This window comes from Maniola hyperantus, chromosome 3, assembly GCF_902806685.2.
Source record: "Maniola hyperantus chromosome 3, iAphHyp1.2, whole genome shotgun sequence".
Taxonomy (NCBI): Eukaryota; Metazoa; Arthropoda; class Insecta; order Lepidoptera; family Nymphalidae; genus Maniola; species Maniola hyperantus.
In genome coordinates this window covers 11,221,318-11,244,546 of record NC_048538.1, presented here as the reverse complement: position 1 = coordinate 11,244,546, position 23,229 = coordinate 11,221,318, and the positions used below count along the sequence as shown (strand labels likewise).

The 23,229-nt window shown below is 34.9% G+C and overlaps 2 protein-coding genes and 1 long non-coding RNA gene across 12 annotated transcripts in view; 2 read left to right on the top strand and 1 right to left on the bottom strand.

The window, feature by feature from the left end:
* Positions 1-8,462, top strand: part of LOC117996743 (uncharacterized) — a 48,760-nt gene extending 40,298 nt beyond the window's left edge. The window contains exons 5-10 of one of the 2 annotated variants that reach the window (XM_034984896.2): positions 110-315; positions 965-1,052; positions 2,087-2,234; positions 2,667-2,792; positions 4,739-4,863; positions 6,040-8,462. In XM_034984896.2, the coding sequence (XP_034840787.1) occupies positions 110-315; positions 965-1,052; positions 2,087-2,234; positions 2,667-2,792; positions 4,739-4,863; positions 6,040-6,068 (722 nt within the window). In that variant the 3' untranslated portion in view covers positions 6,069-8,462. Of the gene's footprint in view, positions 1-109; positions 316-964; positions 1,065-2,086; positions 2,235-2,666; positions 2,793-4,738; positions 4,864-6,039 lie in introns of both variants that reach the window. The other variant, XM_034984895.2, reaches the window with a different exon arrangement.
* On the bottom strand, positions 2,095-22,956 carry LOC138404706 (uncharacterized). The gene is made up of 3 exons (XR_011238528.1): positions 22,737-22,956; positions 2,599-2,774; positions 2,095-2,221 (listed from the first exon to the last, which is right to left on the bottom strand). It is a non-coding gene; the product is annotated as an uncharacterized lncRNA (long non-coding RNA).
* Positions 9,328-22,697, top strand: LOC117996742 (uncharacterized). 9 transcript variants are annotated; one of them, XM_034984892.2, is made up of 6 exons: positions 9,328-9,446; positions 9,746-11,836; positions 12,335-12,590; positions 13,236-13,530; positions 13,671-14,624; positions 18,632-18,756. In XM_034984892.2, exons 2-6 carry the CDS (start codon positions 11,518-11,520, stop codon positions 18,635-18,637), a joined length of 1,830 nt encoding a protein of 609 aa, XP_034840783.2. In that variant the 5' UTR covers positions 9,328-9,446; positions 9,746-11,517; the 3' UTR covers positions 18,638-18,756. The 9 variants fall into 9 exon arrangements, with proteins under 9 accessions (XP_034840783.2, XP_069365415.1, XP_069365413.1 ...); XM_069509314.1 differs by lacking the exon at positions 18,632-18,756 and having other exon boundaries at positions 9,746-9,858; positions 11,559-11,836; positions 13,671-17,076; XM_069509312.1 differs by lacking the exon at positions 18,632-18,756 and having other exon boundaries at positions 9,746-10,778; positions 10,974-11,836; positions 13,671-17,075.
* Positions 22,957-23,229: the final 273 nt, after the last annotated feature.

Here is a 23,229-nt window from a genome sequence, read left to right as displayed (position 1 = left end):
TCCAAAAAATGTAGAATGAAATCGTTTGCCATAAAGTAGTCATATTTTACGAATGGAGTAGGAAGTAGTTACTTATTTAGTTCTTGACGGATTAACTTTCATTTTTCAGATAAAAGTCGTATACGGGCGGATGCTGTATTACCTTCCGACCTGGGGCCCGCGTCTCTGGGGATGCCCTGTTTCACAGACAATCAGTGTCACATGGTGGATCCAAACACGCGATGCCTGAATAAACGATGCGATTGCGCGTATCGAACCAATTCCACCTCGGCTTGCTCAGCGCGCAATCGAGGATGTTTACCTGGAACATTCCAAGTGAGTGGCGTTCGTGATTTGACTGATGGCATTTTAATAACCTTAATAAAAGTAAATGTAACTGTAGATTTAGAATGCTGATTAAGAAACTGTGAGAAGAAAACTATGAATGGGCTTACCTAGTTTAGTGACTAGCAATTCTATGAAATTTGTGCTTACTGGGTTTCACCAATAAACATTTCATTTTATTAAGTAGTTCAAGCTGCAACGTTCGTTTAAAAGTGTTTTTTTGTTACCAAAATCTTTGTTGAAACTAGGTAAGATATGCTTAGAAATACAAATAGAAAAATGTTTATTAGAGTCATCAGCATTATTGTAGGTAAAAATACTGTGCTGTGAGCGATATCGTCTCTTGTACAGCAGGCAATGCAACACCGCGAACAGGTAGGCCACTCAGCTTGTGTTGAAACGTCGGACCAGTCAGATACAAACCTCCATGGAAATCTGAATCTGAATGTCTCTATGGAATATGGAATGTTGGGGAATCTGAGGTACCAGATTCCCCAACGCTGATTTTCAATGGCCGCCTTCTAAAGTATATTAAATAGTCCCTACTATCCTTTCCACAATGATCCCAGCAGAATAGAATAGCACCGAGAGATTGTGTACAGCCGAAATAGCACCAGTAATTTTGCTAAAATGTTAACAGTGTCGTTCAACTGGTACGTGCATCAGTTGGTACTTCGTGTGCGATGGCCGCAAGGACTGCCCGGACGGCTCTGATGAAACATGTCAAGGTACTGGTAGAGGTAACTATCTATGCACTTTTCCTTTTCATTGCACAGACATCTCATCTTATCTATTTATCTGATTTCAAACATGTAATTCTAATTAACTGGATGGGTAACCGAGTTTTCAAGCCAATCTATTTTCACTGACACCTTTTACAACGCTAGCAAAAACTTAGCTTATTGTTATACTACCTAAATACAATTCAATACCAATAACCATTTGCCTCATTTTGTAGTTTTAGTGATTTAGTATTTTTCAAACCCGCAATGTATAGCGTGCAAAACTCGGGTCGATGTCCCGCCTACGAAGCGGCATTGACTACGAGTGGCCTATTTACGCAATGTTCGTTGATTCTAGCGTCAGTCAAATGTTTTATTTGTAATATATCATAAATTTTTACAAAATTATAGTTTATATTTTTTTCGCGTTTTTTGTGGTATCATATCAGTAATTATCAGTACTGATCATCTGTCTTCGTTTTTGCCAGCGTTCTGGTTACACCCTGTATACCAGTTTTAACTTAAGAATCGAAATTATTGTCCTACTCGTTCATCTTTAACCGGTTGCGGATACATACTATCATCATCATCAACCCATTGCCAGCTCACTACTGAGAACGGTCTCCTTTCAAAATGAGAATGGTCTAGCCCTAGTCCTAGGGATTGGCAGTCTTCACTTACCTTCGAGAACATTATGGAGAACTCTCAGACATGCAGGTTTTCTCACAATGTTTTCCTTCACCGTTAAATCAAGTGATATTGAATTGCTTGAAACGCACATAACTTCGAAAGTTAGAGGTTCCTGCATGAGATCGAACCTCTGATCCCCTGAACAGGAGATATCACCGCGGCTATACATACATATATACAAATAGCAATATTTCCTTGTAAAAACTTGCAGCCTGTCAACATAACAGAAAAAAGAAAGGAGGAAGAAGAGGTTAAGAATAACATGCATACCATGGTTTAAAAATACTGAGAACATGTTAACGTGACAGTAAGAAGCAGGTATAATAAATAAAACCTTATCTTGCATACAGATGGTACAGGCGAACGTTGTCCAATGCACTCGTTCCGCTGCGGAGGACCTGGCTCTCCTTGCGTGTCAAGAGCGTCCAGATGTGACGGAAAAGTGCAGTGTCCCGGCGGAGAAGACGAGAGAAACTGTCGGGCAACTAAAAGGAGAGGGTAAGTTAAATCATATTGCCTAAGGGAATTTGTGCACTCATCCGTATTAGGTTCGTATCCGTGATTCTTCGAAGTCGCCGTCATACAAATACGTACTCATTCGATTCGTATTTTTACGGAATCCGTGATTTCACCGTACCTACTCGATTCAATAATCCCGGCCCCATTAAGACGCGCTCCAAGTCCAAGAGCGAAAAACGCAAGAAAATGCGTGTAATAGATACCAAGAAAGCTCAACAAGTTGCAGTCTATGTAGTTTCGTGCGTGGGTGAACTAAGCCATCGACAGACCCAATACCTACTCGTGTCGGTATGCGCTCCAAGTCCAAGAGCGCAAAATGCAAGAAAATGCGTGTAATAGATACCAAGAAAGCTCAACAGGTTGTCTATGTAGTTTTGTGCGTTGTATAACAGTACGGGCGTGTTTTTCCAGTTGTCCGCGACACACATTCCGCTGCGGGTCGGGCGAGTGCCTGCCCGAGTACGAGTTCTGCAACGCGATCATCTCGTGCAAGGACGCGTCTGACGAGCCGCCTCACCTCTGTAACGAGCAATCAAGGTGAATTACCGTCGGTTGAATTACAACTAGACTAAGTTACAGTTATCATTCAAACGAGGCCTGACATAAAATGTCACGGCAAAAAGTAACATTGAATGCGTGGACGGTTTTAGGGTTCCGTACCCGAAGGGTGCAAACGGGACCCTATTACTAAGCCTCCGCTGTCCGTCCGTCCGTCTGTCTGTCAGCGGACTGTAATAGATCGGATCTCATGAACCGTAATAGATAGCAAATTGAAATTTTCACAAAATGTGTATCTGTATTGCCGCTATACCAATTAAATTACCAATAGGTAATAAAAAAAAAAAAAACTGCCACCATGAAAATATAAAACGTGTTATTTCTTGTACCATGGTAGTAGCTCTTCGAGTGCGAGTCCAACTCGCACTTGACCGATTTTTAATACAAGGAACTTTATGAAGCACGTCCTATTAAACAACGCAAAAACGACGGCGCGTAAGGGCAACAGCGCCGTGTGCTTAGTATGAGATTTTACATCTCACCAACAACGGTCATCAAATCAACATCAAAGTAAAATACACCTAAAGCTCATTAATTTAAACTTTAAATTTTAAAGTCAATATTAATTCAGTAGTACCCTACCACCGATTTTAATTACACGTTTCCGTTGGAGCGCTGCCTGTAAATGTATTGATGAGCTTTTTATATTATGGCGATTAAGGCCCATTTTACTTGGACGCTGAAATCTTTCGACGCTCGACTTCTATCAACATTGATGAGATGTAAAATCTTGGCATGCATGAACGCCTTGCATTATATCTATAGTACGCGACAGGTCGGGATGAAAATCGGGGAGGGAATGCCCGGAACACCCACACAGCCTCCGCGCTAACCCGGTGCGGGCAAGCACGGGTGACGTGCGGGTGTCCGGGCATCCCCCCGCCTCATACCCCGATTGCGATCTCAACCTGTCGCGGATTATATCTAACTCACTTTGAACTATCTCTTTTTGAGCTATCTCATTTTTCTGTAATTACCTAAGTAGTTCTTGCAAAACATTAATCTTGTTATAATGCAAAATTATTGTTATGATAGCAAAATTATTGTGCTGAAGATAATAAGTTCAGTAACTTTTTAACATGAAGCAATTCAATGTTAAAATACCGGAAATATCATTATGTAGGACGAAGGTATGCCATTATGATAACCATCATGTTGCAACACAGAAATGCACTTATTTTGAGGAAAAATGATATAGATAAAGAACGCGACAGGTCGAGATGGTAATCAAGGCGCCCCGCACACCACCCGCGCTATCCCGCACCGGGTTAGCGCGGGGAGTCCCACCATGATTGCTATCTCGACCTGTTGCGTACTATACATAATGTTGTGAAATGTCTATTTACTGTGCTTTACTAGGAGCATATACCTATTCATGGAAAACAGTTAATAGTTATAGCTCATAAACATTGAACAACTTTGTTGTTTAGAAGATGGTTTTGCACCTAGCTATACTTATAATATCTATGATTTTATGTAATAACTAAGGCACTAAAAGTGTACCTACAGCAGACTATCATATGCCAGAAAATAAATTAGGTACATAGAAGTACCTAATTTATTTACACATACATAGAAGAGCTGTGATAGCCTAGTGGTTAGGACGTCCGCTTTCTAATCAGAGGTCGGGGGTTCGATCCCGGGCACGCACCTCTAACTTTTCGAAGTTATGGCGCGTTTTAAGTAATTAAATATCACTTGCTTTAACGGTGAAGGAAAACATCGTGAGGAAACCTGCAGAGTTCTCCATAATGTTCTCAAAGGTGTGTGAAATCTACCAATCCGCACATGGCCATCATGGTAGACTATGGCCAAAAGTCAAAACCCTTCTCTCTGAGAGGAGAGCCGTGCTCTGTAGTGAGCCGGCGATGGGTAGAGCATGATGATGATGATTATTAAGTATAGAAGCACTAATTTATTTGTAGGTGGAGGGCGGCAGACTTCTGCCCACTAAGATGCGGGAACGGCCGGTGCCGCAGCACAGCAGTAGCTTGCTCGGGTCGGGACGGATGCGGCGACAATAGCGACGAGATTGCATGCTCAGTCTGCAGTAAGTACCGAACAAACCTCTTCACATAGACATTAGACGACGTCATCAAGCGTGTCGTGGTGACACAAAAGGCACAACCTAAACCGTGAAAATCTCAAGAGATTAGTATAACTGAGTGTCCGTATCGGTAGAGACGACGAAAAAGTATCGGCCCAGCTAACATACTAGGATGAACTTAACTTAAACCGAGCATGTGTATTTGGAACCTGCTCAGTTATGCAACATATACATCAGAATAATAATATTATGTATTTAAATGAACAGTTCAGATACCATGCCCCGGCTTCGTACGGGTAGCTTATTACAATTTTCGTAGAAATCTCTAATTTTTTTGAAAATAAATATTCTCTCTCTTATAACTCAGGAATAATATAGCTTTCTACTGGTGGAAGAATTTTTAAAATCGGTTCAGTAGTTCCAGTCTCCATTACCCCCTACAAACAAACTAACAAATTATACGTTGTACTAAGCTAGCTTTAAGAATTACGGGGAATCGGTAGGCAACATCTCTATCAGCGAATAACAACACTCTACCACAAAAAGTCTTAAATCCAAGAGTAGGAATGGTCATCACTAAGGTCTTAGGACAACTAAGTATGAAGTAGTATATAATGATGAAGTAGCAAATGCAACACTACTGTTATACAAACTTAAATGTCGTATAGGTAGGTAGATAATACACAATGCACGCATGACGTTATGAAGTTGCTGAAGATGCTTACCTATAATATAGCGATTACTTACCCAAAATCAGTACCCTTATTATTAATGCGAAAGTGTCTTTGTTTGTTGGTTTGTCCTTCAATCACGTCGCAACGGTGCAACGGATTGACGTGATTTTTTGCATGGGTATAGATAAAGACCTGGAGAGTGACATAGGCTACTTTTTATCCCGGAAAATCATAGTTTCCACGGGATCTTTAAAAAACCTAATTTCACGCGAACGAAGTCGCGGGCATCATTTAGTAAGACATAATAACCCCAATTTGAAATAAGCAGAATATCAGCAAAATAAAAACTATGATAATATTACTATGTAATTCAACTTTTGGTTAGTGATTTGTAGAAATGGCAAAGATTTATCAGGTCCGGGCGTATTTGGGTAGGTACGGGTAAATTTTTGTAAGCCGCAATGTTTCGATAAATTAAGTAAACTTAATTGTTTTTCTTTTTCAGGGTGTCCATCTCCTCCAAAGCTGCCATGAGATCTCTAAAGATTTTACAAGTGGAAATACCCGAAGGATCTCACCGCACTTCTGATGCCCACAATCCACATGCATGAAGCTTGTCAACAAACTGCCAAGAACAAAATTATAATGTGTACTTTAAATTAATACTTAAAAATTAGAACCGACTTTACTGTCGGATTTAGGTACGCATCTTGTGAGATATTAATTGACGAATAACACCGACATTCTGTTTAGTTATGTAGAATTTTAAACTGCTGTTTAAGAAATATATAAGTATTTTAAAGATATTCCTGTCATAATTTTACACATTTTTCAGTTTTTCACGCAGTTTCTGAAACGCTGTTCTTTGATCAAATTAGTGAATTAGCCGAATAATAATATAATCGTTGGTCATTTTCAAATTGGGTGTCAACCACGTTGCAACAAACCCGCTACGGCAAGAACAGAATATGAATGCTCTTCTGGGTTCCGTTTTCCCCACCTCCGTAACATATTGGTACCTTCACAAAAATAGTGAACAAGCGCGCTCAACCTAGACTGCATCAGCACTTGCGTTGGGTGTAACAACAGTCACTCAGCAGTCAATAGGGGTGACTAAAAAGAGATTATAATTAATTTAATGTAACTTAAGATGGATTTTCCGTAGATTGATTTTCTTAAACAAAATATTTGGCGTTTCAAAAATTATTTGAGCTTTTTTGTTCTACTACAATATAAATAGCAGCTCAGAAACTAGGTGTTAATATTAGACAATGATGATCTAGGTAAACCGGCTAATCACAATCGTTCTCGGGCAAGAAAGCTTTTAGTTGTCGATAGATTGAGATTATTTTTCTGATAATAATGTATTGAATTGAAACGTTCTAAAATAATGTAAATAAGTTGTTGTAAATTATTGTTGTAATAACTACTTATAGTAATCAAATCGTAAATGATTAATGAACTAGGATATAAATATAATAATTTTTATTTTACCTGTATAAATCGGATCGAAAATGTCCCTATCAAAATACCTTTAAGCGAAAATGGTCCGTTTTTGAGTTATTAATGTGTTTTACAGGAAAAATACGAATGCATACTGCTTGTTCACTTATTTTTTTTATTTCTAGATAGAGTAAATTCCAATAAATAATGACCTACGAACACTAAAATTAAAATAATCTTTAAAGATTTTCCGATTAGGGCTCTGAAGAGTAAAGACTGAAACTCTACCAGTTTCAAAACTTATATTTTGTTAACTTGATAAAAGTTTTCTTTAAAAATTTCACTGAGGTTCTTGCCATGCAGAATATCTTTAAAAACATTTACACATTCTTAGCTAACAAGATACAACAACCTAATTACTTAATAAATATATATACTTAACTGAAAATTAACTGAAAAACCCACAAATAATGAACACGAAAGAATTTTCCTAGCTCTGAAATTAAAAAAAAAAATGTTTTTTCTTTGTTTAACCTGAAAATAGACCATTTTTGCTCAAAGGTACTCCTATTTGGGGATAATGTGATAGCATTATCGGGATCGTGAAGTTTTGCCGTTCACCCTGTATACTTGCATTAGGTACTTTTATAGCTGCACTGAAAGTAATAATGTTATCTAGTAGTATATTAAATAGATTTAGAGCAAGCATAAAATCTAGACAACTTTACCTACACGCTGCTGTAAGAATTTATAATTTAGAACACAAAGGAATAAGACTGAGAACTGACACTGAGCTACAATTTTATTGAAAATAGTATAGGTATTATAATATTATAAAATAAAGAAGTATTTTTATTATTAGCTTGTCTAACTATTTATACTTAAAAAAATTAGAAAAATGCAATTTGGAATCGTATGACTACTATTTATGTTTTCTTTTTGCATTTATTAAATAATTCTTTACATAATAATAATTTTAAGATTTAGATTTATCAATAAACTCTTGTACATACAAATTCTTTAAAAAATCTCTAACTTTAATTAGATGTAGACAACACGTTTCTTACACAAGTCTACGTATAAATAAAATAAAATCACAATAAAAATTTTGCCATTAAAATAGAGTAGGATTTTTTATAGAATTACATAAATAACTTTGGTTTACAGTATCATTCAAAACCGTTATGCATTATCTGCGTATACCTATTCTATAGAAATAATGTGGGTATACTCGATATCTAAATATTTTTTACTTAATTACTATAAAAATATAATTGCAATCATTAAAATATTTTTTGGACTTGATTAATAAACCACATTATTGGATTTGAGTAAGAACAAACATCAAACCTGGGTATTTTTTTAAATATTTTTTTTAAACTTAAGTAGAGCTTACACATGTGTGCGAGTGTAACTTATTGTAATATAGTGTGTGTGAATGTGAACAAATATTATATTTATAATTAGTAAATAAATTATTTCAAAGTATAAAAATTATATTTAATTTGATAACGCCATTTTCAACCCACTGAAATACAAATAACTGCTACGTACTACATAGGTACGTTACGTACCTTACTGATATGGGTATATCTAATTGATATGTCACAGTAAAATAGAAACAAACGGTCGGCCAAGGTGTCGGCATTTTACGAAACTCGCTAGATTGTAAAATGCAGAATTCAATTTGTCGATGTGCTTAAATCTGGCTGTAGGCGTGGAGTTCGTTCTGGGCCCACCCAGAACGCAGTCCCAAAATCAAACTCAAACTCAAATCCTTTATTCAGAATGAGTATTATTGTCAATGGCTGAATTTGCATGATGCCCACAACAAACTCAGCCGGGTATTCTTTTTTATTATCACCACTTTACAAAATTATTTATACTTATTAGAATTATCAAAGCTGTTTGGGAAATCATTCCCAAGCTTTCTTATCATTTCCATAATCCTTTACATTGTAATAGGATTTTTCAATAAGTTTACGTTTTATGAAAACTTTTAACTTGTTGAGAGACATGTCCGATTGCCTCCTCATTTCTAATTCGAACCGCTAGGATTTGAAACTCCCTTCAAGCATCAGTTTTCCCCTGCAATAATTATATGGGCACCTTCAAGTCAAGAGTGAATAGGCATCTTCTGGGCAAGCGCGCTCGATCTTAGGCTGCAACTGCATCATCACTTGCCAACAGGTCTGATTGCAGTCAAGCGCTGGTATATAACTAATATTAAATTCAAGTAAAATAAAATATTTTAATCGAATTTTGGCGTCTACCGTATGAATTTATCTCACATCTAGGCATTGCGTAGATATTGATACAAGCTACTACGAGCATGCGTACTGCAGTTCTAGCAACGATTGCGAAAATCTCACACGAGCTCATTCATCTCTTTGCGCCGAGTGTTTGTCTCGAAATTGGTACCTATATTACAAAATCAAAATATTGTTTTTGGAATTTGCTAAAACATGGGTAAGTGGAAACTGAATCTCCTACTTTTGTAAATCAACCTATACCTGTAGTACTTAAGAGGGTTTATACTGTATCGAGTGAATTTAGTAGCGAAAGGAAACTTTAGTGTATTTAACTTTACCTACTAGTATTATTGTAAACCATTACTAAAATATTTTTGCCAACCTCTGAATTATTTTGTAGCGCCAAATGTTCTCTTTATCAAAGCTATGAAGTAAACTACTAGATAAATAAAAATATATGATACCAAGAAATAAAATTAGCATTATGTGGTTGCTTTTATTCATTTTTATTTTCAGGGTTCCGTACCCGGAGTCCTACTCTGTGCCCGGAGAGTGCCAACGGGACCCTATTACTAAGACTCCGCCGTCCGTCCGTCCGTCAGCGGGCTGTATCTCTCGAACCGTAATAGGTAGAGAGTAGATTATTTTACAGAATGTGTATTTCTATTGCCGCTATAACAACAAACAATAAAAATTTCAACATTACCGTCACTAAAATTAAAAAAATTAAAAATGTTATTTCATGTACTCCGACTCCGAATCCGACTCGCACTTGACCCAATTTTTCTAATTGACTTTTTTGATGGAGTCTGCATGATCCTAATATACTTAAATTAAATATGTTTGTAGGTACAAGTTTTTAACTAAATATCAACCTACCTACTTGTACTTATTTCATTTTATTATGAATAATAATTCTAAAAACAGAAAACACGAAAGACATCATAATATTATGAAAATATTACTTACATAATAATATTACAAAAATAAGACAGAAGTAGTAGATAGGTACCAAGGTACCTAAAAAGTGGAACCAGAAGTTTTTATTTAATAACATAATTTAACACTTAATTTAGGAGTTAAAATACATAGAGCTGCTCAGTTATCAGTTTATTACAATGATAACAGAATATGTACAACAATACACCTACTAGCTAATGGTAGGCAATGCGTGGTTATCACAAGGCAATTAATCATTAAAATGGCTCAAAACTACGCAATATCGGGGAATAACCTTACAGTGAAACTATTACCCATCTATTTTTCAGATTTTTCATGAGTATACTACAGAACATTACAGAATAAGTATTGAATGAAATTAAATGTTTACATATTTTATAAATGCCATTATTTTCGTAAACAATCCCAACATTATTTGTTTATAAATACTTTACTTTGAACACGTCGCTTGTAACTCAATCACGGTTCTTGAATAGGTTGGTGGTGCATTTCACTAACGAGTAAATATTATGTCTTCTATGGAAAGACGTAACCCGAAGTCTCTTCTTGATACCATTGTAATAAAATGTTTTGTAACTCCCATATCAAGGTTAGTGAAGTTCTTCTACCTTGAAATAAAGATACCTACTTAGTTAGATTTGCTTAAGTAGTGTTAACCTTCAAAGTTCGTGGTTCCTTAAGTTACTTCGTGATTTCATCTGGCAGTTTATGCGTGTTAGCAATTATAATAATTGAACATACACGGCGTGTTATTACACCTATGTATTTTGTTTCTTCTTTGCAGATATCTAACCGTGTAGTCAGTTTTTAGCGGCTAAAATGAACGTAATCGACGAGTTTCGGCCATTTTCCTATTTTCTCAAATTATTATCTGATAGATGTGTTTGTAGATTCGATCATAATTGTTATTATTGAATAAATTATGATTAGCAGTCTTTTTATTTATTTTTGAGTTTGAATAATTTTATTAAATAAAAAAACTTATTTTCATTTCATAAGGCAAGGAGTCATTGATACCTAATAACATTATGACAAAAACCACTTCAAAACAGTTTTAATTGAAGTAGTTCTTGTTTAGAACTAAACGAAAATACCCCTGCCTCGCACCCACCCCTATCCTACACCCTGCATTCCGCACCCTGTGTTTTGCACGCAATACTGTTGCTTATGGTTATGTTTGTAAATAGGTATATATTTCGATATCTACATCTTCTGCAATAAGTAAGATAGAGAACTTAAGTTCAGAATAACTTTTGATAATAATATTTGTAATATCTATCGATGTAAACTATTTTTGGAAGTGGCTGCATTGAGTTCATGTGAAGATTATGCCCATTGTTCTTTGGGTAACAGAACTTATTTTTTTCAGATTCAAGCATTTAAGACGAAGACTGAACATGAATGCTGTAAAAATAACTTTATGGATGGTAACAATTAGTTTCTCCATTTTTGTATTAATTATATACCACTTACACCATTTTTCATTCACACGGAATCATCACGAATCAAACAAAATCTATCAACAACTCCCATCAAGCACGAAACGGACCTACGGCACCCCCATGAGGCACATCCCATTAGATGAGATTTATAAAGACATCCCACTCCATGATGATATTTCTCTTGAATTAGAAGAGACTAAACCAGGTACGTATTCTGTTTTGAATTTTGATACTTAACTCATATTTAGGATTTTTAATTTATTTACTGGCCGAACATCTAATGACAAATCACGTAGGTAGGTAATAATCACTAATCAGTTAGCTTCTCCTATATTTTTTTTTATTAGAGCACAAATTTTCAATATAATTTATTTTTCTGATATTCCCTAAGTAAAAGCTAAAGAAAGAGTTATTTATTACTAACCCAAGATACAATATTCAATAAATTATATAAGTAATTAATATTAACAATGTCAATTCATAAAACTACTACCTAATTATAAATTAATACTTTTCCGTAACAACGTCGTCAAAAAGTCAGCCCCTGGTTGCCCCTGGGCCAAAGCACATAATTATCTACTCATGTCGCCAGAGGTGCCCATCAAGCTTCAAATTTGTCTGATACTATATTTATTTAAGTATTTCCAATCTACTACCTAACTTATATTTTTTTAAATCTAGGTATTTATTCTGTTCATTTTAGTCCAAAACATGATTAACACGCCGGGCTGCCGTATCCCCGTTGCAATGGTGAATTATAAAAAACCTCAGAGAAAAAGGAAACGAGGTTCGTGCGGATATCGGGCAATTTTCTTAAAAATGGAAGATTCAGATAGAGTGCGCATAGTAATAAAGGAGAAAACGATAAGAAAATATCTAAGAAGAACCAAAAGTTATTACTGTTGTTATAGATTCTTTCAAAGATCAACTAGACCCGGCTCCGAACATAGGACTCTTCGGTGAGTTAACCTTTAGCCAAGTAAACATCACACGAAAAAAATTGGCATAGCGATGCACGTCACCGTTTATAAAAAATTAGGCAAATCCATTAAATTTTTAAAGGGGCAAATTTCTGCTGCTAAACTCTAGCATCCCGTTGTACCTACAAACATAATTCTGTAAATTATAAATATGTAAATGATATCATCGTCGTCAATAGCAGACGTCCACATTTGGACAAAGATATTTTATAGGGACTTCTACACATAACACACAGAAATATTGCGCCGCATTTACTTAGTGGTTCCCCGCACTCATCCAAAGTCGTCTGCGGTCTGTCCACTAGCTGAGGTGATCTATAAGCGCTGCGTTTTCCGATTGGAGGTTGCCATTCCAGCACCTCGGGACACCCGTTGCCGCTTCTTTGCAACCCGTTGAGCTAAGTAGGTTACTCTAATTCTTCTACGGATCTCCTAATTTCGGATTAGATCACGCAGAGAAACTCCCAGCCTAGCTCTCTCCATCGCCCCACAAGTGGGTCTAGTTTTCTTAAGCATTAGTTAGCGTGAATGTCTATGATCATGAATAAAAATAACCTTAAGTATTTAATTATTAAAAAAAAATAGTTTAACCTAAATCGTAAGCTTTCAAACGCATCTTTTCAGATTCTCAAAATGTAAAAAAGTCCGTGATAAAGAAACAATAGTCCTGGAACAAGATTTTATTAATGTTCAATGTTTCGAAAATGGTGCCAACAATCGATCTCATCTGATATATGATGACAAATACGCATTTTGTAAAAGAATTAACATCAGAAATGTAACAAGATGCGGGAAGAAGTACAATGTTTTGCTTCTGGGAATGGACTCAATGTCTCTACCTCGCTTCGTTCAAACAATGCCAAGAACTGCAAAGTTTTTAAATGGCCAATTTTGGCCAAGCTACAAAGGGTACCATAAGGTATTTCATTCCTGAAAAGCTCTGATAAAATGATATACAGTAGAAACTCGATTATCCGGCCCTCGGTTATACGTTAGTCCGGTTAATCGAGTTTCCACTGTATGGGCAATTGGACTGATAAGTATCTTTATAATTTACAGGTGGGTGATAATACTTTTCCTAATTTGATGGCCGCTTTAACAGGCCATAATATGTCCTCTATTGTGAAGGCATGTTCGAGAAAAATGAATGAATGCAACGATAAGTTTATTTGGTCTACTTTTAAAAACGCAGGCTACGCTACTGCATATGGTGAAGATTATTTAAGACTGCCTGATATTTTTAGTAAGGATTACATATTTCGAAAGTCTCCTACGGACCATTACATGAGACCGTTTTTCCTAAAAGGGGAGAATGAAATAAACAATCATTCTTTACTTTGTGCTGGAAAAATCTCATCCGGCCAGCAGCTGTTGGACTACGCAATAAACTTCGTTTTGACTTACAGAGATGATCCTTTCTTTGGCTTTTTTTGGATGAACTCTTTCAGTCACAACATGAACAACCATCCAGAAGATGCTGACAACATGTTTGAGAGATTCTTTAACCGTCTCGCCTATACGGGAGTATTCGACAATACCTTCATTATATTTTTAAGTGATCATGGTATTCGGTTCGGTGAAAATCGTCTTCTAATAGAATCGTTTTATGATGATCGTATGCCAGTATTATATATCTGGCCACCTAGAACATTTAAAATAAATTACCCTAGTAAATTGAAATCAATGATAATCAACCAATTCCGATTGATAACTCCGTATGATCTATTTGACACGCTCTTCGAAATAAGTGAATTATCTCAATGCGATCAAGTAGCAAAATATTCCTTTGATTCCAAACATCAAAGTATATTCAGTGTTATTAGCCCTAATCGCACTTGTCAGGACGTTGGCATTCACGATAAATGGTGCAGTTGCCACAACTTGAATCCCCTTGACGTTGAAGACACAGAGCGGATTAGAAGTGTTCACTTTGTAGTATCACATATTCAGTCCGTAATAAAAACTATGAAAACAAAGCGATGTTGGAGCTGTACGCATCTTTCACTTAAAAATGTAAGCAGAATTCATTTTTACTATGACAAGGAAAAAATCAATCTGTATTTTGTTGTAGCATTTTCTATGAATCCAAAGAATATTTTTTATGAAGCTATTGTGCAACATAAAGCCACGCAGATGAATCTTATTGGCTCTGTTAGCATTATTTCACCTTATAAAGGATTTGGGGATTGCACTATTAAACACGAAGATAGAATCTATTGTGTGTGCCAAAAAAATAACGATTGTCGATTAAACTCTATATTTTAACACCATGTACTTACTTAATGTTTATTCTATAAAATATCAACCCTACTGGAATGAGTAAATCTGTGATAATTATACTAATTTTATATTAGGTTTATGTATAATTTGTAATAATAGTAACAATATATATTTATAATAATAATAGAATAAATGTTTGTTTAAAGTTATAATATTACTAGCTGACCCGGCAAACTTCGTACCGCCTAACAGTCGATTTTTTTAATACTTTAAATTTTTCTCTCCGTAAGAACCGTACTTCAAGGAATATTGTAAAAAAAGAATTAGCGAAATCGGTTCAGCTGTTCTCGAGATTTGCGATCAGCAACACATTCAGCGATTCATTTTTATATATGGAAAAGAAGATGTTACAGTCAATAACAATAAAATACTGAAGTAGTAAATAGTAAAGCACTTTTGACCAGTTAAGAGTTCTGACTGTAACATAAACATTTCCATTTGAAACTACTTTAGGCTAAACTACTTTAAAGGCTAAACTAATAAGCCTCTTGCCTCTTGCTCTCTTGCCGCAAACAATAATTTATTTCAGCGCTGCATAAAATCATTTTCATCTAAAAACCATCGTTCTCAATTTAGTTTTCAACAGCAATGGGTACCTACTTATTATACTGGGCATCTGCTAACATGTTTGATGCGGTTTACATTTTATTATTTTAACGTTACTGGTGAGAAGGTATTTAGTTTCAGTTAATATAAACTACATACATATTAAATTATTTAAAAAAAAAATTGTTTTCAAAATTTACCCGCTCCGAATCCGCATTCCGATTTAGAGAGATTTGGAGATTTTGGTAGAGTCACCTCAAACTCTACTCGTGCTTATAATAGGTAGTAATATTTATGTTTTGCTCAACCTATTTATTAGCATTTGTATAACATCATTCGCCAAAAACTTTAGAAATGTGCAGCTCCCGAACTCAAGAATAGATTTTAACGACCGAATTCACAAACGTCTCTACGCTTAGAGTGGCTTTAGTTTTAAATGTCTTATTTTAGATAGGTATTCAATTCATATAGAGAAAGAGCCTGTGATGGCCAGACCTTCGTTATTTTATAAAAGCTGAAAGTTTCTCTGCTCATTGTCCCCAGGGAGAAACACAGGGAGGAACTTTAACTTAAAGTTTAAAGGTGTTGGGCAGGGGGTTGCCACGATACTAAGGGTATGGCAATGAATGACGTGATTTCTAATATTCTCTTTTTTATATTTTCTTTCTTTGACGAAAGATTTTATACGCCTTTGTTACCTGTTATATGCCAAAACCACGATGATCCAAACTTCATAGTCGCTTATGGTTTTTACCTGTGTGGAGGACAATGCGCAGATAAACTTTCAGTTTTTTTAAATAACGAAGATCTGACCCTCATATGCTCTTTGTACAATATAACATTAGGTACCTATGTCAAAAAACAGTCACTTAGCTTTGGACCTTAAAATACGTTTCAGTATTCAGCCGTTAGAAGATCACTTATACTTATACGATATAAGTTATATCTCTCAATGCAACGAACGTTAATGAAAATTTTGCGTTTCGACTTAAATCGAATTTGATAAAATAATAAAATATGATCAGAGATCCTTGCCACTTGTATTGTAGTTCCATGTCAAACGCTATGACGATTGGATGTGTTATTTGCAATTGATACAATATTATATTGACGTGTATATTAAATAACACGATATAAACATGTGCGGTTCACGAGATTTATAAAATTAAATTGCTAATTAGTGAAAATTTTGCTAAGTTCCTACTAAAAAGCTGTCAGTGAAGATGGTTAGAGAATAAAAATATTATTTTTTTGGAATTAATCCTTTTGATTGTTTTAAAATAAAAGTTATGTAAAGTGGTGTTTTATTATTTTACACAATACCTAGTGAATTGTATTAGAAGAATATAAATTTTAATAAGCGTATGAGATCTTCTTTGTAGATAAATAAAAACGCAACTCGCAAGGTAAATAGTTGTTTTGTTTAGCTTATCATAATTTAGTTAGATAAAATTTTAATTTCCTCATATTATCCGCCCACTTCACTTAATCTTTTATTTGAAACTAGCTGCCCTGGCGAACTTCGTTCCGCCTAACAGTCGATTCAATTTTTTTTAAATTTTCTCTCCGTAAGAACCATCCCCGTACTTCAAGGAATATTATAAAAAAGAATTAGCGAAATCGGTTCCGCTTTTCTCGAGATTTGCGATGTAATATACCTACTTATTTGATAACATAGAGATTTGATAATGAATCCTTTCAATTTTTTTAAAATTAGAAATGATGTAAAGTGATGTTTGGCATATTTTTTTTTCAATAGTGCATTTTATTAAACAATATAATTTAAATAAACGTATGAAAGCTTTTACGTATTTAAATAAAAATCGCAACTCGCTAGATAAATTGTTCTCTTTCGCTTATTATAATTAATTTAGTAATATCATTTAATTTCCTCTGTGCGCCTACTCCACCTAATCTTTTATTTTAAATAATATTTTAAATCAAACACCTACTCCAAGTAAGCTCCAGGTAAAGTGGTAACTGGTAACTCATTTGCTATATTTCAAATTCTACATATCTTTACGAACTTACGAAGACGCCAACAGTTAATTAGATAAATAAAACTATGATAAGTATACTAATAACTATTATTAATTCAAGTCCATTCACATTACCATTTACTACATAGATATCTAGTTACAAGGACATCTGATTATACCTAACCCACTGTTTATCATAATATAGGTAGCTACCTAGCTAGCATTATTTTATCTTTATAGTTCAAAGCATCCGTTTCCCTTTTCATTAAATCTGTAAAAATTGATATGCTATTTTTTACTAGGACTTTATCACCATTTAATACTGACTAGTGGCAGGACGGACGACGTCACGAGTCGCAGGGAGCCGCTGGATTTAGACGGCGCAAGACCGTGGCGTTTGGAAGTCCCTACAAGAGACCTATGTCCAGCAGTGGACGTCTATCGGTTGATGATGATGAATAGCATTCTTCATTCAAAACTTTTTCTACAAACAATATTTCGTTTACGTTTAGCTATCGAAAGTTGATTCAAATAAGGATGTAAGTAAAAGTCGGAATTTCTGATTGTTACCCGCAACTTACGGTTATAGCGGTGATAGCCTAGTGGTTAATACGTCAGCCTCGTATTCGAAGGTCCGAGGCTCGATCCGGGCATGCATCTTTTAGGAAAGCAATCAAATATAAGTTGCTTATACTGTGAAGGAAAACATCGTGAGGAAACCTGCACGTGTAAAGGGTCCTCTGTCATGTTCTCAAAGGTAAGGTACTTGACCTATAAACGTAGCCTTAGTGGTTGACTATGGCTTTTCATTCAGCGGGGAGAATCGTCCCCTGGCTTTTCATTCAGTGGACCGATGATGGGGTGGGATCACACACGACATTTTGTGTGCGTAACAATCAGATATTCAGAATGCATGTGTCCGTCGATTGTTTACGAAAAAGACATTCTTATTTGAATCAACGATGACATGGCTTTATTGTGATGGTTCAACGCTCTCATTTCGCCTTAGGTCTAGGTTAGGTAATCACCTAACCTAAGGCGAAATGAGAGCTTAGTAGTATATATGAACCTTTCCCGCGATTGCGGGAAAATACTAAGTACAGATTTATTATTATGCTTGAGAGAAATCGAGGACATCCAATTTTATAGAAAGTTGATAAATAAATACCTAATTATAATTAGGTAGGTACCTAAAAACCTATTATTTTTTTTCAGCAATAGCTTTACCTGGAAAATGTACTACACAAAACGCTTAAAGTTATTGTTACTTTGTTGGTTGGTAATACTATCACTTTTCTACGTTGTAAGTTTGGTTAACGTCGATACCAAAAAATCGTTATTAAAAGACGCTTTTCAGAATAGTTCTACAGAATATATAGAGTATTATAGTGAGTATATCGCAATTTATATCACCATCATGATCAACCCATAGCCGGCTCACTACAGAGCACGGGCCTCCTCTCAGTATGAGAAGGGCTTGGCCATAGTCCACTACGCTGACAGACTTCACACACCCTTGAGAACATTATGGAGAACTCTAAGGCGTGCAGGTTTCCTCACGATTTTTTCCTTCACCGTTAAAGCGAGTGATATTTAATTTCTTAAAACGTAGGTACATATTATAACTCCGAAAAGTTAGAGGTGTGTGCCCGGGATCGAACCCCTGACCTCCCGAATAGGAGGCGGACGTACTAATAACCACTAAGCTGTCACGGTTTCAATTTCTATCATAAGAATGAACCTACCTATAAAATTACCTGTTGTCTAGCTAATTAAACTAATTTTGTCTAAACTTCTTTATTGATTATTCTAGAGCACACAATTAAATTACGTATAACGCGTAAAAATTAACTCCTCACGCGCTATTTTAACTTTTTGTGTCAAACTTCATGTCAAAAGTACGATTTTAGTCCATATTTTAAAGATGAATCGTACTTTTGACATGATATTAGGTTGGACCCATAGAGTTAAAATGGCGCGTGAGTCATTTTGTACGAACTATATGATTTTTTGTGTCTAATTATTTGTCTAGTAGTCTACTCTACAGGGACGGGGGTGCGTCACGCAACCTTTTATTTTAATTTATTTCAACCAGTCGTTGTACACTTACTACGAAACTGGGAAAATAGAAAAGTTAGCTAAATAAGTACCTATTACCAATCGTTGGTTCGTTCCGAACATTGACCGCGTTAAAAATCTTTTACTTATTAAGTAAGCGTATTTAGAATTAGCCATTTAACGTTTAGATAGTCCCGGGACGAATTGATAATTTTTGAGGCGTTTTAGGAATCGATAGTACTACAAAGGCAAAACGTTCCTACATAGTAAAACAACGCATACCTACCTGTATTTTCGTAAAGTCCTTCAGTATATTTGTATATCACAACCATTTTAAAATGTTATGGTACAGACGGACGGAAAAAGAGAGAGACTTTCCTTAGAGACTTCTTTTCACTCAATTTAAGCAAGTAAGTTTTTCTTTTCTTTTCTTTTTCAGACCAAAGTATTGAAGAAGTTAACAAAAATTACTTAATTTACACTCCTGGATGTTCTATACCAAACTATTTAAATACATATAAAATAGTAGAAGATAAAAATAGCAAGCATAGTACATGTGGAACACGAGCAGTATTTATTGACAAAGTATCTGACGAAGAAATCGTATTTAGGATTGACATGAAAATGAAGAGTTACACAAAAGGGAAGAAATATTCCTGTTGTTATCAATTCGGTTCACCAGCTATAGTTGATGGAGAAGAAGACTACAGAAAACAGAGGTAAATACCTACAAGAGAACTAGGCTATGCTTGCACCTTCGTCCGCGTGGACTACAAAAAATCCAAACCCCTATTTACCCCTCCCTTAGGGGTTGAGATTTCAAAAATACTTTCTTAGCGGATATCTACGTAATAATAGCTACCTGCATATCTTTCAGCCCAATCCGTCCAGTGGTTTGAGATGTGCGTTGATAGAGCAGTCAGTCATGACTTATGCAGCAGTCAGTCACATTTTCCTTTTATATTATTTAGATATAGAAGAACATTATGTCATCAGAATTATTAATTTCCAATCAAATGCTTAATATATACTTATCTACTCTTCATGCCATCACTTTATCCACAGATATTCCGGCTGTGTAAATTTTAAAAATAATACCAAGGCAGAATTGAAAAATGAAGTAATCAGCGTAACTTGTGCACTAGAAGCTTCCAAAAAAAGTGTAATTTATGAAGATGCATATATAATACTCAAGACACTAAACAGAGACGTTACAGGCGATGAACAAAAAATTAAAGAACCTTGGAATGTTTTGATATTAGGAATGGACACCGTGTCAAGAGCGCGAGTTTATAACAGCATGCCGAAAACTATTGAATATATGTTACAAAACGATTGGTTAGACTACAGGGCATATCAAAAGGTAACGGTCACCCGCTAATTACTATGTACCTACTTACATTTTTATTTTAAACATGGTTTTAATACACATTCATCATCTTTTGTGGAAATGAGTGTAATATTTTATAATAAAATTCCACAGTTAAGTGTATGCTTCTAAAGAAGCTATTAATTTTCTATTCTAAATAAGCAATCGAAGATTATGTAAATGATAAAAATTTGGATTTCAATAGTTCCAGAAATGCGCGGAACTCCAATTATATAATATGCCATAATATTACTATAATTATTGTAAATTGAATATTTGGAAAGAGTAACCACCGAGTTTCTTGCTGATTATTCTCGGTAGGAAAGACATTCTGAACCAGTAGATTTTTTTGGACAATTCAAAATCTTTCTACCTACATCTATTGCATTTTAAGTGTAACAAGGTCGCTAGGAAGTGACAAGAAAAAGAAATAAATCATATAAATGTTTTTTCTGATACAAATAAAAAACAAAATAAAATAAATAAATACATATAAGTAAATCATTTCCATAGGCTAATAAAATAATCTAGGATATTGTGTCCCAAGTGAAACAAACTATTCAAATAATATTTTGCTTGTTTTCATGAATATCATGCGTTTTTCTTACAGGTGGGGTACAACACATTTCCCAATGTGATTTCTCTATTAACAGGCAAGAAAATGTCTACAATTTACAAAACCTGCTCATCAGGCATGGATCATTGTAACCATCTATTACTATGGTCACAATTTAAAAAAGCTGGATACATTACAGCTACTGGAGAAGATGACCTGAATCTTCCCGACACATTTGGTAAATATGGGTACAAGTCTCGACCTACAGATCATTATATAAGACCACTTTTTCTGACTGGTGAAAAACACTACGGCAACATTATATGTACCAAAAAGATACCATCAGCAAAACATATCATAGATTACGCATCCATTTTTACAGAAACCTATAAAGAAGATAATTTTTTTGGATTTTTTTGGTTAAACTCCTACAGTCATAATTTAGAAAATATACCTACCCTTATTGATAAGGATATTGTGAACTTTTACTCGAAATTGAATGAAACGGGCGTTTTAAAAAATACATTTGTATATTTTTTAAGTGACCATGGTTTAAGAAGTGGTAAACTGAGAGTGCCTTACGAATCGTATTATGACGAACGACTACCTATGTTTTTTCTATGGGTACCTACAGAGTTCCGAAATATTAGAGAACAAGAGTACAAAAACTTGAAAATAAACCAACACAGACTGATCACGCCTTACGATTTGTATCTTACTCTCTATGACACTTTAGAAATATCCAAGAACTCCTCGGAATTGTATTCTGAAGCTTGTCCAAAGTGCAAGAGCATATTTAATAATATCAGTATCAACAGGACATGTGAAGAAGCAGGCGTTGATGATAAATGGTGCTCTTGTCATGAAATGATAGACATCAGCCACAAGAACGATGACGTTGTTGAAGCTACAAACTTAGCAGTAACTTATATACAAAACAAAGTGAGCGCAATAAAGACTACACATTGTATGAAATGTGAAATGTTAAAATTAAAAAAGATTTTACGGAGTCACACATACAGAGACGAAAATCGAAACAATACTTATTATATTATTGCTTTTGTTATGTCTCCAGCCGACGTCGCCTATGAAGTTTCATTTGTAAAGCAAGAGAAATTAACTATACTTCAAGTAAATACAATATCAGTCTATAATATCCGAGGCAGGTGCGCTATTGAACAGAATGATCGTGCGTACTGTGTGTGTGCTAGTAGTTGTACAAAAAAACATTAACTAAGCTACTAATAGTAATTAAGCAGATACTTATTATTAAATTATTAAAAAAGAATTAATATTTATTTAATTTACGTATTAATTTAATGAAAGACCGATCATACCTGCAACATCCCTTTCTTGTTCAGAAGCTAGTTGGTCATCCACGGAAAACATTGGCGATCGTGTGAGAGCTTTTTATTTTGAGAGTCCACTCCTTTAATCCTTCCTTGATATCATCTTCAATCTACATCGTCGAACCATTAATTTGTATCTTTTAAGTGCTCTTTTTCCGGATATCTTATCTTGCTTTCTACCAACTGTACCTGCAAAGGTAGGCACATTATAACTGATAATAAGCAACTAGTAATAATATAACTAGTCAAGAGATACGAAACCAATAACTTTACCTTTTCATTAAGTATTGGGGATACTATAATTTATACCTAAGTTTTAATACTAGGAATGACTAGTTTAAAAATATATGTACATTTTAAGGAAATATGTGAGATTAATGTTGTTGTAATCTGTAGGAAACTCACAGATTGCCATAAAATATATACTTTAGATATCAAGGTATAATTGTTTCTAGTGTGATATAAATTCTAAATAATTTAA